The sequence below is a fragment of the Anser brachyrhynchus genome, assembly GCF_964034855.1.
Source record: "Anser brachyrhynchus genome assembly, chromosome: 4".
NCBI classification, from domain to species: domain Eukaryota; kingdom Metazoa; phylum Chordata; class Aves; order Anseriformes; family Anatidae; genus Anser; species Anser brachyrhynchus.
The window spans coordinates 32,554,576-32,572,850 of NC_137698.1; the positions used below are offsets into that span (position 1 = coordinate 32,554,576).

Below are 18,275 nucleotides of genomic sequence, written 5' to 3' on the forward strand. Positions count from 1 at the left end.
TTAGGGTTCTCTTCCCACCCACCCCCCTTTAAACAAAGACTAGCAGCTAAGAGGAGCAAGCCAGCCTTATCAGAAAACCATTCTGTTATACTGCATGAGCAGACGGTCCACTGTTCAATTTGACAGGACTTTCATAAAAGTTTTTCTATTTTTTTATTTTTTTTTTATTTAAGTTTTACAGAGGTGATCAGCATATTGTCACAGCTTAAGTTCCATGAGAATGAGGAATATATATTATAATACAGGTGCAGTAAAAAAACAAATGTCAAGTAACTGTAGCTAAACATTTTGATAACAGCTTGATAAAAGTTCTTTTTCCCAACTTACAAATCTTTGAGTTGTTTTTGCCGTCCTGTTTTCTTGCTACGCTTTCAAGATCAAACCCAGAACAAACATCATATGTATTTTAGTTTGTTGGCTGTTCATATGACTGTTTGCAGTTTCGAGGATGGAAAAGAGAATTTCCCAACACAGGTTCTCTAGTGTATATCATGTACCTAAGCAAGCTTCTACCACTTAAGATGATGCAATTAAATATGTCTAGGAAAACCACCATTATCAAATAATGCTCTGAAAGACATGGCTATCCATTGTTAAATTCCAAATGACATACAAAAGAAAATGTATAAAAATACACCTTTTTGAGCAAATAAACTGCTGTTAAAGTTTACAAAATAACAAAGTCATAGTGGAGCTGCCTCAATGTTATTCGTAAAGAAAACAGTTTAAAAACTTAGTAGATATTAGTCATGCATTAAAAGTGAAGCAAAAAGAACAATGATAAAAGATTTAGATGAGTCAACCAGCAAGATCATCGAGTGGCTTGGGTTGGAAGGGACCTTAAATATTGCACAGCTCCACCCACCCTGCCATGGGCAGGGACACCTCGCACCAGACCAGGTTGCCCAGGACCCCATCCAGCCTAGCCTTGAACACCTCTGGGAATGGGTCATCTACAGCTTGTCTGCGCAACCTGTTCCAGTGCCTCACCACCCTCTGAGTGAGGAATTTCCTCCGAACCTCTAATCTAAATCTCCCTCTTTTACTGTAAAGCAATTCCTATCATTGTCTGCGTAAGCACTGTCCACCAGAACCCCCAAGTCCTTCTCTGCAGAGCTGCCCTCAATGAGTTCTCCTCCCAGTCTGTACTCTTGTCTGGAATTGCCCCTACCCAGGTGCAGCATCTTGTACTAGGACCTGTTGAACCTCATCAAGTTCGTGTGAGCCCACTGCTCAAGCTTGTCCAGGTCGCTTTGGATGGCATCCCTACCTTCTGTTGTATTGACTGCACCACTCAGCTTGGGGTCATCTGCAAACCTGCTGAGGGTGCACTCAATCCCACTGTCTATGTCGCTAATAAAGACTTTAAACAGTACCAGCACCAAGACAGACCCTTGAGGGATGCCACAGGTCACTGGCCTCCACCTCAACATAGAGCTATCGAGCACAACTCTCTGGGTGCAGCCTTCAAGCCCATTCCTTAACCACTGAATGGTCCACCCTTCATATCCATCTCTCTACAATTTGGCGATCAGGATGTCATGTGGGATCATGTCAAAGGCCTTACAGAAGTCCAGACAAATGAAAGTATGGTTAAAATTCTTAAAACAATTTCTAACAAAATTTCTCAGAAAAAAAATCATTTATTACAGCATCATGCTTTGAGAACTCAACAAGAAATATGCAGAAAAAAACAACCATGGAAACTGAAGTAACAGCTTTAGTTTGATAACCCATTTCATTGACACAGATCTCTTAACATGTAAGCGGACTAACCTGGAATTTCAGTGATGGAAACTTCAGAAAAGTCACATGTGACATCTGGTAAAAGATAGTGCTGAGGATTGCCCACTTCATACACCAACTGTTCAGCCACAGTGCCGAATGAGATTAGCCCCCCTGTGTCCGGTGGTTTGGAAATAATAAAGTCTCCTTCAGAGGAGCACTCTACAATGGGAAAGCCTATGTTATGCCTGTAACATTAAAAACATTGAAAACAAACCATAAATATGAAGGGAAAGTGGAAATAAAAGAGTAAGAGATAACAGAATTTTATGGTAATGAATAATTAAATAAAATTGATCAAGAGTTAGAACATAGCTGGTTCTTTTCTTAGAAACATGCACAAGAAAATACACTGAATCAGGTAACCAAAATAATGAGAGGATGCATTTTATTGCCTGGCAAAGGAGTGCACAACATCAGATACCAACAGCAAACAGACAGGAGCAGAGAAGGACACTAATGGAATTAATAAAAGTAGAGTAGAGTCTGAAAGAATTAGAGAACTATGATTAAGAAGGTAAATTTGGAAGAAAAACATAACTGCTAATTCTAGCCTAATTTGCTACAGCAATACATACAGCATTGATAGTGTAGACATGTAAATGCATCCTGCGGTCTGGATTCATAAAAAAGATATCAAAGCGGGAAGAACAAACTGTGCTGGAAGTCTCAGATAAGAAGTAGGAAACAAATCACTTATGTTAAGACAATTTCCCATTTATGATAAGTTATACGTACAAGAGTTATAATCAGAAAACAGAAGAATACATGAAAGTAAGAGCTCTAGCTCAAAACAATAATAAGAGCAAGAATTAAGAGCAAAATTATGAAGCATAACAAAAATAAAAGCAGTAAGACAGAAAATTACAGAATCGTTTGTAAATTAAAACACTCCTCCTAATCATATTCTCTCTATGATCAAATAACTCAGAGTAAGATGTTCATGCTGGTTGTTACAGTAGTAGGGTAGGATTTTCAAGGTTTTGTGGAAGATATCTAGGTATCTGCTTTCCAAGTTAAAAGGTTTTTATCCACAGATAATTTCTTTAAGCAGAAGTAACAAGATAAAAATCAAGAAGCACCAAAAAATTAAAGCAGAGTCTTTATGCTCTCATAAAAAGGCTACCTGGCTCGCTGCTCTCTCAGAAGTTGGAAATTTGTGGAAATGAAGCAAATGAGTGAGAAAAAGAACACAGATAGGAGATAGAGGAGATACAGCCCCTTGTAAAAGCAGAACTGTTCTAAAAAGGAGCTAATAAAAAGGTGCTCAACATCACCATTCCCAAAATCAATGATCTTCAGGTCATTCATACACACAAAATCTGTTCATCCCTGAAATCAATTACTCCTGGGTGCTAAAGGGAACCATGTGCTGAACATACAACCAAATTGGTTATTAAAAAAGCTTAGATGACCATAGTTTGCATAACATAAATGCACAAAGTTTTAAAAGGAAGTAAGCAAAGAAACTAGTGAACTCTTAAATGACATTAGCAAAAGTTCATGGGAGTTTGAACAGATTCCTTATCATTGGGAAGCTTAAAACTTAATCCTTTTTTTAAATAATGGAGTTAAGAGAGAAGCTCTGTTACCAGAGATCAGCAACTTTAATGCCGCTAGTATACAAAACTTTGAAACTATGGTAGCTGGAGGACACCTAGAAAAGCCCACCATGAATCAGTAAGGATTATATTTCATTAGTCTGGTCTTTGAAACTATTTAAACAAAACAGAGGGGATAAAAAAATAAAAAGTAAAGACAAGACACAACCAACCAAATCCTGTGAATAGAAAGAACTGAATGTATAAAAAATTGTTTATTCTGAACAATCAGTGTAGGAGTTTTTTGTTTGTTTCTTTGGAGGGAAAGAAAAGGGATGAAAGTTGACAGCAACAAGTATGTAACACTTGCCATTTACAAGTGACACAAGAGAAAACTATAACCAAAAAGCCATCTCAATTACTGTACAATAACTTTCAAGACTTATAATAGACTAACATTTGTAACGATCCCAATTTTACAGGTAATGAGAAATTCGGGAAGCAAAGTAACTTGCCTAGTGCTACACAGCAAGATCAGCAACTGAACAAGACTACAATTAAGGAGTTTTTAAATGCTTAGCGCTACGCTTGCATGCTTTTATCCTACTGCCTATTTGTCTTTCTTAAACCAATAGCATCAGGTGCCTTGCCAGCAGGCTGAATGCAGCTTATTTGTATCACTTACCCAGAAGTGTAATCTATCTGGATGGAAGTGATTTTACATTGCAGTCCGTCCTACTGCACTGAGAACAGGCATCCTTGCTACAGCCCACTTTAAGTCATCAGCACAGACAACTCCTGGGACACATGCCTATACCTTCTCCCCAGTGAACTTTGTTTTGAAGGAAAAAGAGGTGAACTGCAGACACTCGATTTTCTAACATTGGTTCTAAACTACTGACTAAACTTCAGATTTACCCTTTACTCTCTAAAGACCTGACCCATTAGCAAACAAAACACAACCAGGAAAAACACATGCATCCTGTATTACTTCATAATAGATGCCAGTAACAATTTACATTAAAGTGTACCTTTTTAAAATAAAAATGTATTTTGTATATTGCCATAAGACATTACTTAAAAATTAGTTTTTAGCTTGGAAACAAACTAGGCTATGTCAAGTGACAGCTATCTAAACCTAGAGTTTGAGCTTCCTAGCTGCAAATTTCTGCGTGGGGTATTCTAGCACATGCTGCACGTACTACCATCGCACCGTCACCTTGATCACTATTTCCACTGAAAGAAGTAACTGACTGATTTACCACTATGCTGAGTGATTATGGACCATGTAACACTCGCTCTGTAGCATGACAACATAAACCAATACAACCCACAGCCAAGTTGTCATCACATCCAAAGTAGCAGAGTGGCCAAACGGCACATTTCAATGACAAAAGGATTGCATCAGTTTAGTGATAGCACCATTTCGGTTAGAAGAGACCTTATAGATCATTTAGTTCTTACTCCCCACCACCCCACTCGACCCCCGCCATGGGCAGGGATAGCTCCCACCAGACCAGGTTGCCCAAAGCCCCATCCAGCCTGGCCTTGAGCACTGCCAGGGATGGGGCATCCACAGCTTCTCTGGGCAACCTGTGCCAGTGCCTCACCACCCTCTTAGCGAAGAATTTCTTCCAAATATATAACCTAAATCTGCCCTCTTTTAGTTTAAAACCATTACCCCATATCCTATCATTACACTCCCTGACCAAGAGTCCCACCCCAGCTTGCTTGACTGCCCCCATTATAGGTACTGGAAGGGATAAAGTCCCAAAGTAGGATGGGGCAATATCAAGCTATATAAGTAATTCTGAAACTCCAAAAATTAATTCTAATTAAGTTGTATGATCATGTAATTAACAGAATACAATACCATCAATAAATATGAAAGTACCACTCTCAAGACATTTTGAGCAGATCTTTTAAACAGTTAAAATACAGAAGTAGTAATATACATCAATTTATAAAAGGAGATGACAGCATTCTTTATCCAAAATAGGTGTTTCAGGTTGTGGGTTTGGTATCTTACAGTTCAGTTATATGCATTAGTAAACCACAGAACTGAATAAATCCAAGCTAAGATTAATCCTCAGAAACCCCTTCCAAACTGGTGTCAGGTGAGGAGTTAACAGCTAAAGTAGGTCCTCACTGACTCCAGGGGTAACAAAGTCCCCAAACTGTTTTTGTTGTAGAAGCCACCTTCTCATCTACCTACATCTCCAGCTGCTGTCCTACTTCAATAGGAATCAGGGCTCTGAAGTTAAGTCTCTTGTCAGTTCTCTGCCCTGCCAATAATGTATTCTTGGGTCATTTTTTTCCCCCTATGTAAAATACTGTTTTTCTTAATTTCTGGCTCTCAGAAATGTTACACCTTATGGGCACGTTGCAGGTGATTAACAAGAACCATCTACACAGATAACTTGACTTCTCAGTTTACTTGTGGACAATGCACTGTTCAATCTCTGGACAGCTGTGAAGACTGCCTTCCCTCTTGTTTTGCTCAGTATCTTACACAGTTTGCATTAAAAATAAAAAAAGATTAGTACTAGGTCCTGGATGGCTCAGGGGGAATAGGATTGTCTGAGATAAGATGGTTATTTCTTCCCTCATAATTTTATATAAGGTACCAAACCCCTGAAGCATGTCACTACTGGTAGACTGGACAGATTACTAGCAACAAAGGATGGGGCAGCACACTGTGTAACTTTTACTTGCAGAGGAAGATACCGCAAGAAAGAAAACAAAGAACCCACAATGATGCACGTGACACGTAAGTAGACCAGGGGCCAAACAAGCTGTGATATGAACTTTTAGCTTTACAGTTAATGTAGTTTCCTGGGATGTGATTCGACCAACACCATGCTGAGGAAAGCTCTAAGCCACATGTCTCAACTCCCCCGGCACCTATTTGAGCATAATGTTACTGGACAAAAAGTAGGAAATGCTACCATTTCCAGCAATGTTTTTATAACCCATTCAAAACTTAACGTGTGTCAGGCAAGGTCAGCATGTACTTAGGGATGGGTAAAACATGCATCTCTACCTGTTGGTAACAACACGTTCCTCAAGCTCTGCTGCAATTCCACTTTCAGGTGATGTGATCAATACACTTTGCTATCTCCTCTACCTAGGGTATTCCACAATATACGTACTATGTGAACTCCAAATGCCTAGAGAATTTCAGGCCAGACAGACTGCCTGGCATTTTCAGCTGCCTGGAATAGATAGATGGTATTACAGAGAAAAACGCGTTCCACATTGCCTAACTGGGGACTTGGAACAGAATCCAGCATGCAAATCCCAATCAGCAATCTGGATCCAGCCCTTAAGAGACTACAGCTACTGACTTACCCTTTTGGTCATCCCAGGCCAGAGGATTATGCAGTCTCAACCATTGTACACTCTTGGCTTAGGGCAAAATGTCAGTGTTTACCATCTCCTCAAAATGATTACTCTACTGATCAGCATTAGTTTATTCTCTCCTGCATTTCAAAACAAAACAAAACAACGTACTAGTCACCCACTGGCACTAAATAATAGTAAGAGACAGCAGTGTCTGGGGTTAATGAAAATGAAATACAGAGCCGTGCATTATCAACATACTTCTGGCATCACAGTCCATTTTGACTCTCTGCATGAATCCCCTACTTGGGGCTGTGCACTGGATATTAAATAGGGAGCGGTGATGTGTTAAGCACTTCTTTTCTCCATCTAATATATATTACTGCACAAAAAACAGAAAAGGATTAAGTGCTTTTTTGGATAACATTTACCTAAAAATCAGTAACTTAACAGTTGATAGAAGACTAATGAGCACTCTTAATGGGTTTTTGAATTGTCTCTGCTAATCAGAGAATCCACACAAGGAATCCACTCAAGCAGCCTCTCTCTCAGTGGAAAACTGAATAGCATCTATCCCCTCTAGCTCTCTCTCTGTTTTCATTAAAACTGGAATAAACCTTTTAGTTTCACAATTCCTGCCTCTAAGTCAAAAACCTAAAGAGATGTACCCAGCACAATTAGAGAAATTCTGCCTTGGACAGCAGAAAAATCAAGCCTAGCTTCTATTAACTAAAGTAACTTGGAGAGTCATGAGCCAGAATAGGCACTTGGCTTGTTTTACACTAAAAATCTACTTTACCAAGACAACAAAGCAGGATTACCTTAAGTTTTAATAGCTAATCATTCCATTGCCTAGCCACACGAACATTCCTTAACTTAATTAAAGCATCCTTTTGCAGTAGGATTAAGTTTCCAGAAGCAGTCTGCACCAAACACTTCAAAAAAAAAAAAAAAACCTTTAAAAAAGTTTATAGTGGATGAATGAAGTAGGTCGAACCCAGTACCTTAATACTCAAAGGTATGATAATATATACAGGGAGCGTAAGCTCTGACTCGCATGGCTTTACTAAAGACCAAATTAAAGTGCTCTTGTTTACATAGTTAAATCTTTTTACTTATGCGTAAACAATAGTTAAGTTTTATAGGCCTAAAATTTGATAAATTCTTCCCTTTTTTATTTAAAAGAAACGCTCATAATCAGTATTTCTTAGCAGTACACTTAGACCTTTTTCAGCAGCCAAAGAACAGCAACATGGACTACTGGTCTTGGTAACACAAAAAGGAAGATAGTCAAAAAATGACTTGACTCCTAATCATAACCAAACCTACCTTCTGCAATAAAACACGAGGAAACAAGACCGAGATGCCCTCTAGCGTTCAGTCACCAGAAAACAGTATAAATACCGTGGGGGGTATTCTCAAACTCTAGTTAGTGTAAAGGTCCAGTAAATGTTTGCAGAGCTGAATGGTAAGCATTCTTGGCTGCATGAATATATTCATGGTGGTAAGAAATTTGTATGTGAAAGGCACGTTAATGACAACAGAGGTCTGACCTGGCTTTTTCCTCCTGCATTTAATGACTTCATGGGGTTGGTAATGGATCTAATACCACATATTATATGATTTATTGAAATAGTTTTACTTTAAAAAGAGCTACATCTTTAAGTCTCTTTAAACTAAGCAGAAGTTATTAATAGAATATAGTCAAGTAACTTCTGCAAACTCTTTCAGAACTCTGTTGACCTACTGGCTATATAAATAATGTTGGAGATAGCAGGTACTACAGGTTTTGATCATTATTGAAACTATGAATTATCATATGATCACATGGATTTGTACACATTGAGAACCGATTCAGATTGCCCAAATAAACAGATAGATCCATATCATCAAGTGTTTTTTTTAAACAAAGTCAGATTATTACTAACTACACTATCAAATGGAAAAGCCAATTATCTGCAAGCCAACAACTTTCATAATATTTCCTCTTCATGTATTCGGACCCAATTATAGCAAACTACTACCGGAAAAAGCTGTATAACAAGTCTTTCTTCTCTCCTCCCAAAACAGACGTGTTAAAAGTCCGTTCTAGTCAGTCTTTTACTCTGCCTCTCCAAATATATAATTTTAAAGCTTACAGGTTATTTTATTTTGACTAGTTTCGGTTTAATTACAAAAAAACATGTTACATCTCTGCCTGTACTTCAAGAATTTCATCAATTAAATTCCTAAGACTTTTTGAAGCTGCAGACCAAAATAGTCACTAGTTTTAAGGTGCTGTAATTAATGCTTCAGTAGCCTTAAACTGAAGGGAAACAAATTGTTATACTAGCACAGACACAATCACGCATGATTTAGAAGTATGCATAGATGGGGATAAGTTGACAGTGCAGTATTAGGTGCTGCCCTCCTACATTTGCTAGCAGCAATTCAAGTTAGCACCATTCAGCTCTAAGTTACATGATTACTATTATTTTAGATAAAGATACCTATTTTTTTTGCATATGCATGTATGTGTGTGTATATATACGTATATATGGGGGGGGGTATATTAGCTATCCATATACAGCATATGCATATTTGCCTGTAAAATTAACTACTCCCACTCCAGTTGCTTATAGCTTAATGCACTCAAACATCCTCTTTTTTTTTTTTTTTTAACCATACAGACATTTTTCATGGAAAAAAAAGTCTTAAATAATACGGAGCTACCAAGTATTTTAATATGAGAAAAGGTATTTTTTTTTCTTTCTTTCTTTTATAAAGCAAGTTGGGAGTCACAGTTGCAGGAGATTAAGAAGTTTAATGATACTGCATAATAAAACCATTCATGGATAGATCAGAATAGGAATAAAATTAGTACTTACTTTCCAAACTGAACACAACACATTCATCACTACAGACCCTCTCATTTGATTTCCTGTTGAACTCTGCACTGAAGAGTGAGTGCAGTTTGTTCAGTGGCAGTGGCCTAAGAAACCTGTTTCTTTCCACAAGCATGTGCCTTCCCTGCATTTCAGTGGCACTCAGGAACTAAGAATGCGTCTTTCAGTATCACAATCTGAATCAGAAACTGACAGTAGGAGGAGGAGAAAAAGCTTGGCAGCCCTAGAGAACTGACTCGGTAGAGCGGTGGCTACTTCATGCACCTGGACTACGTACTGCCTCCTCCTTAGGGAGAACCTGGGACCAGGAACAGGGCCAAATGAAAGACACTCTTCGCTCCTCCATCTCTCCTACTGTTCTTCAGCCTTTCTCTTGATCAAATCAAGCAAGTATTGCCTTTCTCTGATAAAGCACAGGTCAAGATTTTTCCCTTTTATCCCAAGGAAAATGGGAATAAATTGGTACCAGACTCAGTCATTTTGTGCCAAACAGGTTCACTGACTACTATCAAACTACTGTTAAAAAACAAGCTGGTCCAAAGCAGACTACATTAGTCCTTTCTCATGGTAATTCTCAGCAGGCAGAAAGACCTACCTACATGAAGGTCTAATTCAGTAGGTCTGAATGAGACATATGCAACACTTTTTGAAAGGACGGTAATGAATATGCAGACACTGACAGCTCAACACATTTATGAAGACTGGGTCATACAGCAGGAGAGGACTATATAATACAGTTATCCCCGCCAAAGTAAGCTGTGTAAGATTTGTAACTCAACAGTACTCAACTCTGATCTAACTGACAAAATATCACCTAAAATATCTGTATTGTCTTATATGCAATCCTATGTTAAAACAGTAACAAGTCTTTCAAAAGAAAAAAAAGCAGAAGATAAAGAAGGAAACAGAAAAATATATATATATAAAAGAAATATCGAAGGGATAAAAATTGTTTCAAATCATCAGCTGCTTAAGTTAACAAAGGAAATCCCCAGCTGACCAGAAAGGAAAACTGAAACAGGGAAAATAAAACTTGAAGAACAAAATTAGGACGGAGCAACAAAGGGTACATATTGCCTCCCCAGGAAGAACAAAGTAGAAACCAATTTTACAAATGCAAAAACAGTAGGAAACCTTATACTTGATCTACTACAAACATACATGCTGATGTCACAGATACCCACCAGTCTGGTACCGCATGCCAGTCAGTGAATATTCCACCAGTACATTGAGCACCACATTCAATCAGATGACCTGCAAGGCTGGGAAAACAGCAAGCATTCAAACAACCAAATATTCTGTAAAACCAAGTATAACAAATCCAGCCTAAAAACAGTACATGTAATAGTACAATGGGAATAAAGCTAAATAAAAGAATATTCTGATTTTTTTTTTTTTTTTTACTCCATAGACATCTGTTTATAAACTTTGTATTAAACGTAAGTAGGGATTCTGAAATATGAGCAAGAATTTCAAGGAGTAGACTTTTACATGAAAAAAACTAGGAGTTTAGTACATAACATCAAAAATCAAGTTTCGTTAGTCATTTCAAGAAGTTTCGACCTAAATTCAGTACAGTACTGTCTGCATTATGTGTAACTAAATATGCAAAGTACGTTTTTAATCGAGAGGTGTGTCTTCCTTCCAATGTGAAGGACATCACTGAACAGAAGGTATTATGATTTTCAAGTCTTTTATTGGAATATTCCATAAATGTGCAATAGAATTACAGGCAAAATCCTGATCTCTCTAAATTGGTTACACGTTTCTACTGCAGTTCAGTGGAGTGGGAGTTTCTTTCCACATTTTTTCCCCTCAAGCATTAGAAGGTCCAAGAACACTACTACTAAGTGCACTTGGCTTACTTAAGTAGTCACTCATTTTTATGGACTTCAGTGCAGTAAGATGATGCAGAAAGTTAAATTAGGTGCCAGAAATTAACCCAGTGCTTTCAGCAACAACTTTTCAACCTTATGATTTTCAACTCGGGTTTGCAGATGGGGCTATTCATACTCAGCTTCTGCAAAACCTGACAAGAATGCTGACGTATGACCCAATCTCCTTCTGTACATCTTTGAAGATAGGAGTTGCTCAACTACCCACACTGATGGCCAAACAGAAAAAGCTGGGTATCACTGGTCTGCACCGTAAGATTTCACTTCTTGACACAAAATGGACAGAAAAAGAAAGTGTTAAATAATTCACTGTTTCCTCTCATTTTAAGTTGGTTACAAAAAAATGAACTTTCTTTCAGTTCCAAAGAATATTAAGTGAGCATCAAAAAAAGCACCCAAAACCTTTACTGAAATAACTTCCAAATAAATGAGTTCAGTAACAATATGCAAAATCCCTAAATGATTAAGTTATCATCCTGTCATTATAAGAGATGGAATATTTATTTACCCATTTCTTCTTATATTATTTACCTTCCTGCTGCTAGCAAATCAAATTCATCCCTATTCCAGCCAAACTAGAAGAAAAAATACAAATATATTACTTATATATAAGTCTTACACAGCACAGAAGACTGCTTTGAGTAACAATACATTGGTCGTACTTAACTCCAGAAATCTAAAGAACAATATAATTAATCAGCAAGAGCTGTAGGTGGATTTGAGCTGCTAAACAGTAAATCATTAAAAGAGTTCTGACGTATTTCAGCTTTCCTTCTTTTTAAATACACGCAAACAAATTCTCACAGTCACACCCCCTTCAAAAAAGTTTCAAAATGTAATATACATCTTATTCAAAACTTCCATACACTGGAGGTTTAAAAGTCTAGCACCTTTCATCACGTAAACAAAGCACTGTGATTTTCCAACTTTCGAAGATTATCAGTTCCTGGACTATTACCAGTCATCCTTGTGTTGTTTTCTGTTTAACTACAGGTTATTCTTACCAAGTTCAACACAAAGCAAGAAATAAATCAAAAAACAAAACAAACAAAAAAAACCCAATGCCTGTAAGAGAAACCTGTCTTAAACTTTTAAATAGATTAGATGAGGTATCTCTGGTGTAAAGAACACACGCTAAATAAAATAACATAATAGCATTTAATTCATTTAGTTTAATTACACATCAGAATAATTTATAGACATGAAGTCAGAAGAGTGTTAGGTTTTAGAAAGCACATTTTTAACTAGACAGTAATGCATACTCTCACGTATTTTTAAAATATACATCAAAAATAGCTTTCATGTTCCACAGTGTGTGGTCATTCACAAAATGTACAACCTATTCAAACCACATATCCTGCTTGTATTATTTGTTGAAATTCCTGGAATTTGAAACATGTTGCACTGAAACTCAACTTCTTAAAATAAAATTGCTTGCCCATTGAAAAAGACAAGCACATTAGACCACCCAACGACCAACACAACACAAAGTGAGATCTACTACCGCCACCTTGTGGTAATGAAAATACAGTACTTGTTTCTTAACCTTGCACCAAGTTTTAAAGTTGGGAAGGAAAAAAAAAAAGTGAAATAGTGATGAAACATGGCAAAATTTCCTCAACTTCATTCACTGAAATTATTTCCATTTTCATTATATTTAAATGACATTTAAGTTCGTAAATATCCCTGCTGCAAATGTAGTAGAAGTGAAAGGTGGCAAAGTTTCATGCATATAGACAAAAAAAGAAACAAAAATTAAAGAGCTCACCCTTTTCAGCTTAGTATTGACAATTTCTGAAGTAGCAAAAAATGGCTCACAGTGACACCTAAATATTCACTCAGATGTGTTCATCATATTATAATTAACTTGTACTTACAGAATGAATGAGTGGTCCTAACACAATCCCACTATCAACGCATCTGCCAGTAATAACAATATCGGCTCCAAGGTCAAGAGCCCTGCTTATTGGTCTTGCTCTAAAAAGAAAACAGAACAATAACTATTCTAACTTTTTAATGTATCATTTATAAGTCGGTTCTCTGCCACAAACAGGATAAAAATCACTTTAAAATCCTGCACAAAATCAATGAAATCAACTTTAACAACTAATCAGTCACTGTTGCATAAACAATGAGAATTTTGAAAAGGAAGCATCACAATACCCAATCAAATTCATTACACGATTGAAATACTTTTCTTGATGCTCATAGAAAATGTCTTGAATGTAGTGCAATAGAGGGTCACTTATCATCAAAAATAGAAAATACCAAATGTTTTACAGAGAAAAGAATAATCAATCATATTTCATTTGTGGATGAGTATATAATGACCAATAGCAGGGCACCTGCTCTACAAGGTCCTTTACAACCTAAACCATTCTGTGATTACATGTTATTCACAAACAAAGGTTGGTGACTTTGCCCTCCAAACTTAAACCTTTCAGGTCAACCTCAATTAAGTGTTTATAAAACTTGCAATATCAGCCAACTTCAAGTAAAACATTATGCAGTCATTATTTCTGAAGAAACTCAGGCAACGGGTTTTCCAGACTGGTCAGGTAGAAGTTGGCCCAGTCAAAATTAACCAGGCTAGCCTCAGGCAAAAGGAGCCATACTCACTGGTCAAATAATAGATTCCTCCATTTTTTGTGAATTAGACAGCTTGAAAACTCAAACTCGATAAACTGTGTGCCTTTAAAAAATAAACTAAGAACAACATTTTTCTGCAGTTTTAATAGACTTAGTCCTGCTTTTGCCAAGGAAAAAAAAAAGTGCACAGAAGTTCTTAATGATATAAAGAAATTACATATCAATAAATATATATGTGCTATATATATGCTGTGTATCTCAATATGATATAAATTAAAGGATGCTAGCTAGAGAAACAATCACATACAGAGCATACAGGAACAATGTACACCTCTGGGCATACTGTTAACTAAAAGTTACACCTAAGAAGCACAAATGGGGTTTCTGCTTAGAAATATGCAGGATCATGTTAGACCTGTATAGCTACCTCTAAAAAGCAGTAAATTAAGCAGTTTGCATCTTACTAAAAACTCAATCCATAGAACTCATCTCAATTCAGGAGGGACAGAAGAAATACTTCAGGATCTATACTTCAATGCTAAGTTTTCAGATGTAGTTTATGCACTGAACCAATAATCAACTTTGTGATTTTACCCAATACATCAAGATGTTGACTCCTTTTACAGAGATATATATATATATAAATAAATTTCTCACTTGTTTTGTGAGTAAGCATCTGCAGCAGATGCCGTCAAAAGAAAATTAACAGTTTCATAACTTGCATTTTAAGAGGCTAGTTAGTAACTTACACGTGAAGACATCCAAGATTAATGAGCCCATGAAGAAATACCACTTTTATTAGAAAACCAACCTCAAGACTCTGCTCTTCCAGCCTCCATCAATGAAGCAGAGCTAGATATAAAACATTTTTAAAAGGCATCTTTCTCATATTAGTCTGCTTTCATTCTCTCTGCTTTCAGTTGCACTTCCTTAAAATTGTGAATAAATCATGAATCACCAAAACTTTAATTAACACCTTCTCGTAACTATAAACCTTAACCGTTATTTCTTAGATTTAATTTACAGTTAGTTACTCATGATCTGCAAATCTTGCAAGTCAAAGGTTAAGAGAAGGTTTAAAAGAAAATCAAAGAACTACAACAGAAAACACTAAATACAGATTTAAGGACTCATCTATTAAAAGATCCCCATTTTACAGAGAAAAATATACATTAAGTACAGCTATACCTTGCTGTTTTGCACTGATACATTTTTTGGAAGTGCAATACTAATGGTACTAGAGAGAGCACAGCTGTTTTGTTTTTTTTTTATGATGTTTAATGTAAAATAGGAAGACTGCATGCACAGATTTCAGAACTATACAGGAGGATAACATATATGACATGGAAGATGGAAAAGCAAAAACATGATCCCAGGATCATTAATTGGAAGATATGCTCGGCTTTTGTAAACACCTGGTTATTCTCCCATTTTTCAGTTCTCCCTCTTCCATGGACTTTATTGACACTGATTCCCCTTAGGAAGTTGATGGTGACAATGAAAATATAACTGGTCTCAAATAGGCAGCTACAACATCTGTGTTTAGATGTTTATAGGACGTACTTAGTATCATAAAAGAAGCAAGGGAAATCTTTCAGAACAGTGATCTGTCCCAGAAAGCCAGTTTCTGAAATTTCAACAGTATGAACACTGACACGTAGTTCAACACAGTCTAATGCGACCTCCCACAGCATTCAAAGCACGTCATCACAACACCTTAACTCCTCCTACACTACTCTGCCAATGACAATCGTTAACAGATCCACGCACTGGTACTATTAAAATATTATTTACAAACTCTACTTTTAAAAAAAGGATTTTAAAAATTGTCATAATTAAACTATATTGGCTTGAATCAAAACCTGAGGAATCTCAAGTGATGTAATGCTAAAGTCAAAACTGGCAAATTTCTGAAATAAAAATGTATTTACAGGTTACAACAAAGGCTTTTTTGTTTTCCTTATTGCTTGAATCATACAATGGTGAACCTTAAGTACCGAGGTACCACTTGCAAATCAAAACAGAATTTTAACATGTTGACTACATGAAACTTGTTCCATACTAAAAACAACTTGTTAAAAACAACTCACCCAAGATACACATTCATGCTATGAATGCTCTCTGGAAATTGTTTGCCACTCTCTAAATCTGTGATACCAGCTCCTTTTAGGTTTTCTTTCTGTTAGAAAACACAAACGACCAAATATTTTAGAATACCTACTGTAAACCTTTTATTGATATCAGACAATAGATCTATTTCATAACAACTCTAAGAAAATTAATTAGTAACAAATATAAATCAGTTGAATGACTAAAAGTTCTAGATACTTTTAATACTCCTTTTCCAGCACACAGAAAAAGAAGTCAGTCTTCAATGTCGTTCTATTCACAGATGATTAACTACAATGAATGGGTAGTTTAGGCTTTCAAATCATCTTTAATTCCTGTAGGACTGAGTAAATCAAACCCTGCCAACAGAAATGTCTGCCATAACAGCAATGGTGGCACAGCCAGAAAACAAGGTTAATACCAGAGCTCAAGGTGATTAAACTCAGTATGTCAGGTTACCAAGGAGGTATGGGTATAACTTGCAAATAAATTTACTCAACCTTCATCATTCAGTAGCATGCTAGGCCTGCACAGATTAATAAATCTCACGTTGCAGGTACAGACTGAATTATAATGCAAACCTATCCCCTTTTAACTACCACCAACGTATAAACTGTTTTCACAGTATCTTTGCATGTATGGCAAACATTTTTTTTTTTCAGAAACAGACTTTAAAAAAAAAAAAAAACTTTCTTGTAATGCATAAAGACAGACCAGAAAAGCCATAGTTCATCCTAGATTTCACCAACAAAAAAGTAAACCTTCCATCCTCCCAGTTAAAGCTACCTTCCAGACCATAAACTTAAGAACAGCTACCTGTAAATAGAGCAACAACTTGAAATGCCTGGGAATTACTAAAAAAAGCTGAAAGGAATAAACATTTGAGATGTAACCACACTCCATTTGGATGTAAGATATTTAGCATTCAGGGTTATTTAACTTCGCCAAAAACAATAAGTAACAGCACATCCCATCTTTTCCTGAAGGGAGTACAGACCTTAAATCATATTTAGTTTGCTTAAAGAAGCTAAATAACAGCAGATCCACAGTGTTATAAAATTCACCCCCTTCACATATGAAACATTTAAAAAGTATCAAGAATTGTTTTCATGCATTAAAAAACAAACAAAGTGAAGAAATAGTTTTAAATGCTTTTAACAGTATAAAGATACTGTATACATATGCAAAAAGTAACCACCTATAAGACAGTTTTTACTCCATATAGATTGACAAAGTAAAATACCTCACTCATTAGGTCATCTCCAGCAACAACAGCTATTTTCAAATCAACATCCGCTTTCTTCGCCACCTCCTGAAGGGCAGCTGCACAAGCGAGGGGATTAACTCCACCAGCATTACTGATGACACGAACACCTAAACAAAAGAGATCTAATCAAGTAAAACACTAGAATTACATTAAACTATGAACCCTATCAAGTCAGTGAAATGAAAGGATCAGGCTAAGCCAAGGAGGAATTGTCTACAGAAAAATAATTGTTACTGATACATTTCACCTACATTCTCCGCAAGTAAGGGGTGGGAAATTGACCACAAAGACAAACCTAACAGAAACTGACAGCATTACAACAGTTCCTACAGATATGACATTTGAGACCAATCACTCAAGGCACCTGTGCTTTCCAAACAACTCCATTTTTACCAGAAATATTCATCTCTATAAATTCCAAACTGTTAGCAAGGTATTTGGTGCTTCAAAGAATTCCCTTCTTCCTCCCAAGCTCAGCAACTTGTAAACGTATACTCACGTAAACAGAAACAATGCAAGTTTTAGGAAAATAAACAAGATTCTAGAGCTGTTTAGGAATGCTGCCAAATTTTTAGATTGCATTAAAAGTCAGATTTAGATATTTTTAACTAAGATTTACAAAGTGATCTTCCATTCAGAAATTAAAGATATAGTAACAACTATGCAGAGACATATGTATGCTTATATATATATATATATTTCTAATTACAGGCAAACATTTGAAGTCATGATTTGACATTTGGGATTTTTTGCTAACTTTTTAAGCATTACACACAGAAGACGGCAAAACACTGGGGTGAAAAGCACCCATCCAAAGAGCTGAAGGTCATTAACATACACACTCACGTGAAGGGCAGCGTAC

At 36.5% G+C, this 18,275-nt stretch overlaps 1 protein-coding gene across 1 annotated transcript in view; it reads right to left on the minus strand.

Annotated features, from left to right (window-relative positions):
- Positions 1-18,275, minus strand: part of LOC308194778 (uncharacterized protein) — a 62,064-nt gene that overhangs the window by 42,825 nt on the left and 964 nt on the right. Inside the window, exons 4-9 of the mRNA XM_080591093.1 lie at positions 17,390-17,520; positions 16,128-16,216; positions 13,326-13,425; positions 11,980-12,023; positions 10,738-10,815; positions 1,777-1,973 (exon numbers count right to left, since the gene is read on the minus strand). Coding sequence (XP_080447219.1) covers positions 1,777-1,973; positions 10,738-10,815; positions 11,980-12,023; positions 13,326-13,425; positions 16,128-16,216; positions 17,390-17,520 — 639 coding nt within the window. The remainder of the gene's footprint in view (positions 1-1,776; positions 1,974-10,737; positions 10,816-11,979; positions 12,024-13,325; positions 13,426-16,127; positions 16,217-17,389; positions 17,521-18,275) is intronic.